The 12820-nt window shown below is 38.4% G+C and overlaps 1 protein-coding gene across 1 annotated transcript; it reads right to left on the bottom strand.

Annotated features, from left to right (window-relative positions):
* Positions 1–4881: 4881 nt before the first annotated feature.
* LOC123811326 (60S ribosomal protein L26-like) lies at positions 4882–9815 on the bottom strand. Its single transcript, XM_045827290.1, is given in 2 exon segments — positions 4882–5370; positions 9771–9815. Coding segments are annotated over 2 exon segments (534 nt in total).
* Positions 9816–12820: the final 3005 nt, after the last annotated feature.

Consider the following 12820-nt stretch of genomic DNA (forward strand, 5'->3'; position numbering starts at 1 on the left):
TTTTTGTTAGGAGCATAAGGCACAGTACTTGCTGAACTGATCAAGTGTCAGATGCAGCCCTCGGGCTAGGAAATCCATCACTGTGCCCACTTCTCTAGCAGCAGCTGAGGAGTCTCAGACTTCTGGGGATGGAAAACCCAGTGCTTATTCACCTACATAGCAGAAGGTAAATCATTCCTTTTTTCCCTCTGTGATTTTTATTTATTTATTTTTGACATATTTGTGTATATTTTACATGTGATATTCTGATATACATATATAGAGAGAGAAATGATTACCACAATGAAACTTATTAACATATCCATAATCTCCCATGGTTTCTTTTGTTTGTCTGTCATGAGAATACCTGAGATCTTGCCTCTCTTAGCAATTTTCAAGTATGTATTATTATTAACTATAGCCACCATGCTGTACATTGGAACTTATTCATCTTATAACTGAAAGTTTGTGCATTTGATCATTACCTTTCTCTTCCCCCGACCCCCTACCCTCAAGTAACCACTATTCTACTTCATTATCATAAGTGCAAACATTTTTTTAGATTCCACATATAAGATTATGTGATATTTATCTTTCTGCATCTGACTTATTTCACTTAGTGTAATGTCTTCCAGATTCATGTATGTTGTCGCAAATGACATGACCTTCTTTTTTAAAGTTGAGTAATACTGCACTGTGTGTGCGTGCACCTATATCTATCTATATCTATATCTATATCTACGTCTGTCTATAGTCTGTCCAGAAGGTATGCAGCCATATAACATGAATAATAGAGACATTTATTGAAAAAGATAATAAGAAACATTGTACATAGGACAATGATGCCTCAGTCCCCTTTGAAGTAGGCACCTTGCGGCCTCACACAGTTCTCCCAATTGCCATCAGCTGCCCTGTTGTATTTTCCTGAATCTCATCAACGGTCTGAAATCTCTTCCCTTTCAAAGGTTATTTTAGTTTGGGGAAAAGCTAGAAGCTAAATATGGGCAGTAGGGAGGCTGAGTCACCTGGGTGATTTGTTGTTTCACCAAATAGCTCTGCATGAGACATGATGCATGAACAGGCATGTTGTGATAAAGCTACCAATCACCAGTTGCCATAGCTGTGGCCTTCTGAATCATCTGAATAGTTTCTGTAGAGGAATGTTTAAGCTTATTGCAAAATTTGATGCAGATTCATTGCTCTATTCACTCGGTCATTTTGAATGTGATGGCCACACAATACACATATTCACTCAACAGCGTCTACCACCCCCACTGACTAGTACAGTGAAGTCATCATTGTTCATGTATGCGTATTCCAGTCCACGCTCCTTGGCTGCCAGGTGACATCGATGTCATGCAAACCATTCTTCTTATATTAGCAATGGTTGAACTGTTTCCAGACATATGTATCTCACAACTTCTTTATCCATTCATCTGTCAACAGTCACTTCTGATGTGTTTACATCTTGTCTATTGTGAATAGTGCTGCAGTGAATACAGGAGTGCAGATATCTCTTTAGTACTCTATTTTCTCTTCACTTGGCTATATACCCAGAAATGGGATTGCAGGGTCGTATGGTAGTTCTAGTTTTCATTTTTTGAGGAAACTCCATACTGTTTTCCATAATAGCTGTAGTAATTTATATTCCCACTAAAGTACACAAGGGTTCCCTTGCCACACACATCATCTTTTGACTTTTTGATAATAATCATTTTAACAGCTGTGAGGTGGCATATCATTGTGGTTTTGACTTGCATTTCCCTGATGATTAGTGATGTTGAGCATCTTTTCACACATCTATTGGCCATTTTTATGTCTCCTTTGGAAAAATGTCTATTCAAGTCCTTATTTAAAAATTCTTCTTCTTCTTTTTTGCTATTGAATTGTATGAGTTCCTTATATCTTCTGGATATTAATGACATGCATCATTACTACCAGGGCTTGTTCAAGGGTGTCTGTTTCATCCCAGAACTCTTCCACTGGTATGAAGAACCCACTCATGGGCTCAGATGCACAACTTTCATGGTGTCCACCCAACTTAGGGCATGTAATTTCTTATAAAGTGTAGAACTGCATTACCTTCTATAGTGGGGATAGCTTGAAACTGGCTTTACTGTACAATCTTGTTCTTCCGTTTACTCATCCTTAATTGAGAGAGGAATATCTGATAGGTATCAATGGTTACAAAGTGCTTCTACTGATTCTATCAGGACATTTGGGTACTTTCCACATAAATATGATATTCTACCACCCAAAGGATTTATTACAGTTTGTAATCCAGTCTATCTGAGTCTGAGAGGTTAACATTTTAGTCAATGTTCTTAAGTCACTGAATCCAATTATAAGAACAAAGATGAGAAGTCATTCTGAGACCTCAAAGAAAGAAATCAATATCTATTTCAGTTTTCAAAATGGTAAGATCCTGTTTTCACACAATAAGGGTTTTTTTTCTCCCTATACAACAATTCAAAGTGCAATTACACATCTGGAGAGATGAGTACACTTAAAAGCTGAAAGGACTAACACTGAAATACATAGTTTTTATGTATTTAAAAAAATATCAAGGTTACCCTGTAATTTAACACCTATCCTGTTTTCTAAGAAAATAAATGTACTATCAGATCCAGTAAAACTTTCTGTGGAAAATTTTTTGGAGGCCAGAAGCAAAATTAGAGAATGACAATATTCATTCCATAGCTGAAGGAAACAGAAGCTGCCACCGAGAAGAAACTCAGGCTGAGCTGAAGCTATGACAGTTTGAGAAGACACAGAATTGAGCAAATTGACTTTATTTTTCCAGGAGGTCTAAATGGAAACCAAAAAAAAGCACTCTCCTTTTTCTACATCCTATTCCAAGAATTAAAATGGACTCTAGCATTTAGCTATACTTAAAAGAGAATGGAAACTATGAGGCATAGGGAAAACTGCCCCTGAATAAGAGTCAGGGGCCCTGGGCTCCAGTTTCATTTTGGTCAATTGTCAATATAGGACATGCTACTTTCCCTTGCTGAGATAGTAATACCCATGGTAGTGATAGTGGCAGTAGTAAAAGCAGCAGCAGGAGCAGCAGCAGTAGTTACAGCTGCAGGAGCAGTAGTGGTAGTAGCAGCAAGGACAGTAATAGCATCAATAGTAGTAATGAGAGTAGCAGCAGCAGCATTAGTGTTAAGTAGTAGCAGCACTAGTAGCAGCATGGCAATTATAGTAGCAGCAGCAGCAACAGAAGTTGTAACAGCTGTAGTAGCAAGAGCAGTAGCAGAAGTTTCTGTTTATCGAGGGTCTACTGTCAGGCACTTGACTAGGAACTATGCAAACATTATTTCATTTAAACTCCATGGTGACCTTCCAGTGTAGGTATTATTTCCTCCGCATTTAACTGTGGAGGAAACTGAGAACCAGAACAGTTAAGTAAATTGCTCAAGGCCACGTTGTAGTTAGTAAACCATCTGGATTTTAAATCTGGATATATCTGGTTCCAAAGTCTTGCCACATTTTTCTTGGGAAACATTGTGGTATGGAGCAGTGCTTCTCAAACTTTAATGTGTTTATGAACCATTTGGAGATCTTGTAAAAATGGAGATTCTGATGCAGTTGGTCTGGTGAGGTACCTAAGATCCTGCTTTCCTAACAAGCTCCCAGGTGATGCAGCTGGTTCTAGGAAGCACACTTTGACTAGAAAGAGGATAGTGGAAAGAAAGTACGCTTTCCAGTCCAAATGTGTGGCCTCGGTTTACTCATTGGTAGCACAAAGGGGTTGGATAAAATGAGTTTTATGGTGCATTCCAGCTCTGAACTCTTATATTCAGGGTATACTATGATATTAAGAAACCAGATCACACAGGAATGACTTTTAGCCACATGAATTTTAAAACTGGTTTCAGATGAGATTCTGACTGTGATTTATGTATCTTTCTGCAGCATCTCTGACAGGTGGGATCAGACACCCTCACTCAAATTATATTATTGTTAAGCTTTAGGCTGAGCTAAATCTTACTGAAAGAGTTCAAAGCACTTCTTTCCATAAGCGTCTTTAAAGATTATAAATGTAAAAATAGTTTCTTATGAGACGCTTAGATGGCAGGGTTTTTCTTTTTCATAGCAGAAATGAGAAGTCTCCAAAACCACAATGGTAGCACAATCCATAAAAATATGTTAATGCTTCTTTTTAAAGTCTTACAGAAACTGAGGTTTTCTGAGTTAACAAAATAGACTTCATCACAGATGGTCTGAATGATAAAAGGAACCAGCACACTAGGGTAGCGAAACTAAAAACACTGCTCTTAGCTAGCATGCTGAAAGCCTTTAAGGAACTCTTACTACATATAGCTCTGCTGAGTGTTGAAGGGAAAACAGTTTTGATTGTCAATGACACTTCAAATGCTTTAGGCAAAGCTCAGGATCGTATGATGTGCAAGTTTTATGAAGAAGCCATTTCTAATTAAAATGAATGCCCTTATTAAGGTGCATTTTCTCATTATCCTGTGCCTAGCACAGGACACTGGCACCAAGGAAAGTGGTTTTTGCTCCCTTCCAAGAGCCAAGAGAGGTGCCATGCGCTCCTTTTCCTGAACTCAAACAAGGGTAGCTGTAGGAATACAGCATAGTCTATAGTCTATGAGTCTCTGAGTTAAACAGTATTTCCCAATGGTGAGGACTGTAAAAACCAGAAGTGGTACCCTTTATTGAGGGCTTTAGAAATCAGATATAAATACATGTCCACCTGGAATGGCCTAGATATACTTGTGTCTAAAGGTCAGGGGAGACTTGATGTCACAATGTTTTTTATGATCCACAAAGGTGGTCCATATTTATTTAGCCAACTCTCAGTTACCCATGGCAGTGATAGTTAAACTTTTTTTTTATTTCAAGTTTTTAATTAAAGCTGTATATAAGATTACATTATTCATGCATCTTCTCAATGGTTTCTTCCTTGTTTTTACACTTTTCCTTTCCTACTTGGTGAGATTTGGCTTTACGTTCTAGAGTCTTTTTGTGGTCTTTGTCCAGTTTTAGTCTAGTGATAACCACCTTGCTGGGGCGAATGCCCACATGAACAGTTGCACCATTAGCTTTCTCCTGCTGCACTTGTTCGGTGTAGATGACATACTTCTTCCTGTAAACCTGGACTACTTTGCCAATTTGCTGCCTTTTGTAATATCTTTACACAACCTGATCTTCATCATCCTTTCAGGTGGGCATGGATCGAACATTGTACTTCTGTCTCAGCTCTTTGGAAAGAGGAGAAGACATAATCTTCCTGCAAATGTGGGAAGGTGCATTGAAATGCCTCTTATGGTTCTTGCTCCAGTCAGAAGTCACAAAGGGATTGAACTTCAGTTTGACCGCTGGCGCCTCAGCGATGGCACAAAAGGGAAGAGGACAGTTAAACTTTTTAAAGAAGTGGAGACACACTTTTCTAACTATTTTTTTAATAATCCCCAAATGTAAAATAGATAGCCATGGTGCTGCATTACTCCATTTAAAGTTCGTGGGAAAGGGTAGTCCTTAGACCCTGCTATGGTCACCACAGGTTATGTCCCAACTGTCTTTGCTGTTTAACAAGCCACCCCAGACCTTAGTGGCTCAAAACAAAACTTTGCTATCTCTCATAGTTCTGTGGGTTGATGAGGCTCAGCCCACTTTAGGAGTTCTTGCTTGGGGACTCTCAAGCAGTTATAGTCACGAAGTCCTCTGAAGGTTCTGCTGGACTGGATATCCAGAATGATTCCTTTACTTCCTTGTCCAGAGCATCAGCACTTCTTGATTTCTCTCTGTCTCATGTGTCATCTCATCCTCCAGAGCCTTTCAGTGTGGTTTGGAATTCTCATTGGATGATTTGTGGATAGTCACACCTCTTACATAGCAAGTGTATTCTAAGAGGCAGGAATAGAAACTGCTGGGCCAGTTATTGGCTAAGCCCAGAACTGATGTGACCACTGTATACTACTGTCAAAGCAATCACAGGGCCTTCCCAAATCAAGGGAGTAGAGAAATAGTGACTTCTTGATTGGAAGGTAGCAATGTCACACTATAGAAGTGCATGTGAGATGGGAGATATTGTTACAGCCACCTTTGGGAAATGCCATCTGCCACAGTTAAAAGGCACAATGGTAATAAGGATCTGAGATGATATGGAGAAATAAAATTTATAAATAATTTTAGGATCTTCTTAAAATCCTTTTTAGAGATTTTAATTGTGATCTTGTACAAAATTGAAAATAGTAAGTTTGGTTTTATTTCTGGATCTTCTTGACTGGAAGAGATATTAATGTGATATCTCAATAAAAAATGCTGTAAGTTACTTATTTAGTGGGAGTGGTGTGGAAAAGAGAAGGTAAGGATATTAATCATGTCCAAACATAGCCAATCCTTCCCTTCCATATTTTTAATATCACAAAAAGTGGGGCAGACATGATACGGCCCCAGAACACCCAGGGTTAGAGAGACAGAAAACTAAACCAATGTGTAGCCATTCCTGTTACCAGTAAAACAGTTAGCCAGCATTTAATAGAGCATTTTGGAAGCAAGGGAAGTCTTCCCTAGAAAACAACTGGTGAAACTATACTTTGAGGAATGAATAGGAAAAATCTATAAACTTGCCATTAGAAATAAGAGTCCTTAAAAGAGAATCCCAGCCTAAGAAGTTGAGACACGAGGACTTCTAAAATCTAGAAGAACCAGAATGGTTCTGGAACCACACTGATTAGGGATTTCCCTCACTTCCTTAGGCAATAGGAAGGCAAATAGATAACAGAATCCACAATAAATAATATATTAAATACAACATAGTCTTTACTATATTAAATTACATGATAGAATACTTAAACATTAAAATTATTTCAGAATGAGGATTCAGTTTTCTCAATAAATCCATTGGTTATCTTCATAAATTCCAAAATTTAAGAGCACTTTCAGGTTTTAGTTATTCAATACTTGAGCTGAATTCATAGTAATTGAGTATTATGGTCAAAATTCTTATGTCCAGATTGGACAAAATCTTTCACAATTCCTTCTCAAGGTTTATTTATGTATAGATGTGGCACATCTTGCTTTAACACGTCCATGAGAATGATGGAAAAAGAGTTCAGAATAATCTGATAACCAGTTTGGGCCCTATGAACTACCTTTATTGCCCCAGCTGGAGGGACTAGTTTATACATATCTAAAGACTAACTATGGATTAGAAAAGCAAGTTTAATATATTTTATTACCTAGGGAAAATATCTCCTAGAAATTGCTCAAATCATTATTGGCAAAGTCTCCTATAACCAGGACAGAATTTTCAGGGAATGATTCTCAAAGAGAAAAACAAGTCCAATAGATACAAATATCATGTAGATTGTGTGTGTGTGTGTGTGTGTGTGTGTGTGTGTGTGTGTGCAGGGAGCTATTGGTGGTGAGGCATTGATGAGGAAGGACTCAACAACACCTGAGAGAAAAAGGGAGAAAACTAATTGAGCTTTGAAAAAAAATCCCCATCAGTACCTTAAAAAAAAGTTTTTGGTAAGCAGAAAACAAACAAGCAAAACAAACAAGAAACCATACACAGATAACAATATAGTGATTACCAAAGAGAATGGGGGTGGGGGAGGTAGAAAAGGGTCTGGGGGAGATAAATGGTGAAGAAAGAAGACTAGACTTGGGGTGGTGAATGCACAATATAACTTACAGATGATATATTTTGGAATTGTACACCTTATACCTATATGATTTTATTAACCAATGTCACACCAGTAACTTCAATTTAAAAAGTTTTTCGTTTGCAGGAGTTTTATACATAAAATTTGTTTTGAATTTGTTTTCAGTGTTCTACAATCACTTTATTGCAAGATAATTCTTAATAGTCTGTCTTCCTCTCCAGTTTTTCCCCACTAAACTCCATTTTACCAACCCCCACTCCATGCTAAAGTATGTGGGATGATACTCACTTCCTTAAATATGTTATACTCTTTCATACCTTCACACCTGTGCCTTGAGGGCCCTTCCATGCCCTCCTTCCTTCCTTCCTTTCTTCTTTTTTGAGTATACTTTCTTTGATCACCAAACATCTACTACTCATCTTTTAAGAATCAACTCAAATATAACTTTCCCTAACCCTAACCCTTGAATTTTACCCCTACCCCTGCTAGGGACCATTGACCATTCCTCCTTGGTAATCTCTGTTAATTTGAGTGTATTTCCATATTAAAATTACCCATGTCATTCCTTCCTTTTAATTTAAATGCTCATTTCCTCATACAAAGAGGTAAACATTTTAAGAGCAGCTCCATAGTTTCTTTTAGAGACCCAGGACTCCAGCTTTTCATTCAATTGTGTAAGAGTTCTCAACTCCTTCCAACAAATTCTACTTTTGTGCTCAAGTTAGTGAAAGGTCATTTCTATTAGGTATAGCCACAGAGCCCTACCATTTGCAGGAATATACTGAAACTGAGCAAATGTCTGAGCAAAATGAACTCAGGAAGCTTAGAGCACAGATAAAGGAAACCCAAAAAGTAGGATATCGGCAGTATTTGTCCAGCACTCTTCAGAGGAGAGCACGCATCCTCTGAGGACTCACACAGGCTAGTGACTAGAAAGGTATTCTCTATTCTGGGTCAAGGATAATTCTTCAAATCTCATCATGGCCTCGAGGATATTACTTCTAAGACCATCCTCCACTTTTTCCTCTGATTCCATGCTTGTCAGCCAACCTCATAACCACAAATTCAATTCTCGGTGTATTATGATATCAGGAAGGAAATATATAAACGTGTAAGTGAATAACACTATATAGCAATCTCTTGACATTTGGGCAGCCCAAATCAGTTGTCTCAGTCTGATGAAGGAAATTATAGAGTCTTCACAAACTTGAGTTTCTCAGTCTGCAAGACTAATGCTGGCCTGAGGTGACCTCACCAAGGTTGTATGACCCTTTAGGGCTTAGCAGGGATCCCACTGTTTTCCCAGATTATACTCTTCTTTACTGCACTTCATTCAGTACAACATAATAATGTGCTAGTGGTGTGTAAATTTCCAAGGTCCAAATTCTTTGGTACATGTAGGTTTAGATGGTAAGTAAAACCTAATGAATTCTGATCACTGACTCTAATTAGAAAGGTGAGAGTTCAGTTCTATTTCTGTGTAATACAAGGGTGTGTTAAAAATATACTGTAGCCCTGGCTGGTGTGGCTCCATAGATTGAGTGCTGGCCTGTAAACCAAAGGGTCACCAGTTCAATTCCCAATCAGGGCACATGTCTAGGTTGTGGGCCAGGTTCCTGGTAGCAGGTGCGAGAGAGGCAACCACACACTGATGTTTCTCTCCCTCTCTTTCTCCTTCACTTCCCCTCTCTCTATAAATAAATAAATAAAACCTTTTTAAAAAAGAAAATTGATACTGTAAAGCAATAGTTCTGTTTTTCTTTTCTGTGACATAGAATAATGATGTTGGCATAAACCACAGTTTCATGTGTGTTTCCTACCTTCATCTCTGGAACCCCTCTCCTCTTTTCGCTCAAGAAAGCATATTGAAATGCAGATTCATGGTCATGGTACTATTGTGATAACCTTGAATCTTCTCTGGTTTATTTTTAAAAGTAAATAATTTCAAAATTTGATACTTTTACTATAGTTGGTATTAGGTTACTTGTAATACATCAATGTGTCCTATTGAGACCTGCTGATGTAAATATTGAAAGGAAAATGTTTAAGCTAATTATTAACTAAGTTGTTTATAAAAATTAACTGAGTTGTTTATAGAATTAAGGTGCCATTTTTACTTTTTCTTGTCAGTGCCAGCAGAAGGGGTACCACAATCTGGTATTGCTGAGAGCTTGAACTGAAGTAACTGTCCATGCTGGAAGGCAAAAAACTCACTTCCATTACCTAGAAGTTGTTTGTCTTGTGTTCATGTTACAAATTCAGGCTGCCCTTCCTAATGAGGTTAAATAAATAAAACTTTACCAAATAATAAAGGTTTCAAGGAAACACAAGTCACTTGACACTGATGTTCTTTCCATTTAGAGATTTAAAGGGGTTCAGAACAGGCCTCCCCAAGATGTGCCACTTTGACATATAAATTGTTTTTAGCTGAAGGCAATTGCGACCCTGAGGGTTCAAGAGATCCTTTTACCTTCCCTTAAAGAATTTAAATTAGAGGCCTTGCCCATAATAAGACTTATCACAGGAAATGACTTCTAATAACTGAACTTCTGCTCTTCTTATCCTATGAATGACCTCTTCCCCTCTACAAGGGGAACCAGTACAAGGTGCCTTACTCCATCCTTAGCTCAGATAGACCTCATCTATCTGTCACATAGACCTCATTTTTCCTGTTTCTGACCCTCCCATGTATGTGGGTTTCTACACTATGAATGTAATTAAATTTGGTCATTTCCTCTTGTTACTCTGTCTCATGCAGATTTAATCATTAGAGCAGCCGAAAGAACCTAGAAGAGGGAAGGAAAGTTTCTTTCCTCCTGCCTCACAGATTGTTGGTTTAGATTCCTCAACTTCACAATGCTTAATCCATGGCTGCTGATTGAATACTATGGGAGGCTGTTAATACATTCTTAGGCTACTTGGGGATTTATCTAGTACTTCACCTGCAATTTTTGCCTCGAGAATAATAGATCTATCTGTGTAGAACTTATACAAGCACATGATACTTAATGAAAGATCATAATGAAATGTTTTTCATGCTAGTGTCACACAGAATAAATGTGAGTTAGACTTTAAAGTTTGGGGTAATATGCTGTGCTGTTTATAGCTTGTATTGATGGCTTGGGTACAGCAGGATCTCTTAAAAAATGCAGCCATGAGCCTGCATCCTGCATGCATGGAATTGCTTAGGAACAGTGCAATGAATTAAAGATGGCATAGCTCTCTTTGCTTAACATTTCCTATTTTTCAGGGGTTTGTTTTGCAACTTTCATAGTATTAATCTACAGAACCCTTTACTTTTTATTCAGAATTTATATCAGAATCAAGCTAATAAATTAAAGATGAGTTAGTTCATTGTTGGGTGGTTTAACATAGACCTAGTATGTTAATCCTGATGTGCTTGTTACTAGGGTTTTAAAATTTTTATTATTATTATTATTTCTGCCTTCTAGCTGTGGTTAGGCAGCAGCAATAAATCAGGACAAAGGAATGAAGGTATTGGGGCTTTAGGGAAAACATGTGTATTAGAAAAAAATTGGTTTGGCACTAAGGGCTGTATTGCATTAAGATGAATTTTAGAGATTCGGAGGTAAGAGAATGTAGACAAATAAATTGTATAAATAATCTAAGAAATAGCAGGTCTGCACAGACCCAGAGTAGCCCTGTAAGCTACCATCAACAGGACTTCCTAATTCCTGTCCAAACAAACTAAACAGGTACATACTACTTAAACAAATAGCCAGGGGAAATGGGCACATGCCTAATGCTAGGGGAAGTGGGAGGAATGGATAAAGCTCTTTAAAATAGCCCAAAGGTTTGGAATAATAGAAGTCAGTGTAGGAGTCTGACATAGCATCTTCTGTGAATAGGGCTTTATTGCCACTCTAGGCACTGATATTGCAGACACATGCTAAGACAGCCAGAAACTGTGAGCCTCACAGAGCATCTCATGCCTGAGAATGTGGTTCTGCACAGTAGGGAATTCACATTGGCAGCCTGAATGCTGAGGAGACAGGAAAGAGCATTCAGATAAGGTTGAGCATATAAGCAAAAGACATGATGTGGAAGGTGAAGCTGATGAGAATGAGATAGGGCCATCCCAGGGCTTTAAGGAAGGGAAAGGGTACCAGAAAGTACAGAAAAAAGTAGCGAGAGCAAAAGGGACTTTTCCTAGTAGCCTAAATGGTATCTAAACTGAGAGATCCTTATATTCTGGAACAGATTTTATTTTCAACTAAAGCATAAAACCTCTGTAGATGTGGAGAGGCAGCTTGCTTGAAACCCTGAACTTGCTCAGACATACAGTATCTGCTTTGTGTCTGGTTCTTTAATCTGAGTTGGTCCAGGTGGCATCACTGTGCAGGGAGCAAACCTTGTCCCCATTATTTTCTTTGATGCTCACCTAGACCTCTTTCCTGTTTGTTCATTGGACCAGCTATTCCCTGGACCTGCATCCTATCACTTAGGTCTGCTTTAGGCCCTGCTCCTCATTGGACCCTTCTACTCTACTTTACTGACCTTTCTTCTCTTACACTTTTTAATTCACTCTCCCTCTGCTTCCCCAGCAAGATATATTTAACAGGATGTGACTGCCAAACCACTGGTGGTTATTCCAAGATAATAGTAATCATAATAACCATGCTGTACCATACAGCCTGGCTGAGTTCTGTACATTGTCGTTTAAAACTGGGCATATTTCTTTAGCATCACGGGTTTGCAATAGTCAAGAGCCCCAATGCAGGTAGAGTTTACTACTTTTTCCATCCCCTTTCTTCCTCTCTCATTCAAGTAAGAATAATATTTGAATATATAGATCCTGACTTCAAAGAACTTACAAACTGATATAAATGATTAAATATAAATGTTAGATACTTGATAAGTAAATAATTGTTTAAAATAGTAAAGGAAGGTTTCAGCCAAGATGGAGGCATAGGCTTCACTTCCTCACACAACCAAAAGAAGGATAACAACCAAATTAAAAACAAAAATCAACTACAACTGCCAGAAACTCAAACGGCCAGCAACCAAGAAGTTAAAGAAATAGTCATCCAGACTGGTAGGAGGGTCGGAGACAGGGGCAGAGAGGACACAACAGGGCAAGGCAGCAGACCATGCCGGCGATCCCATGTCTCACACGGATAAGGTGGGAGGAACAAACAGGGAGCAAGACAGACAGTGCAACCCAGGGTTTCAGCACA

The sequence above is a fragment of the Phyllostomus hastatus genome, unplaced genomic scaffold (assembly GCF_019186645.2).
Source record: "Phyllostomus hastatus isolate PE091 unplaced genomic scaffold, TTU_PhHast_1.1 phas_scaffold_78, whole genome shotgun sequence".
In the NCBI taxonomy this organism is placed as follows: domain Eukaryota; kingdom Metazoa; phylum Chordata; class Mammalia; order Chiroptera; family Phyllostomidae; genus Phyllostomus; species Phyllostomus hastatus.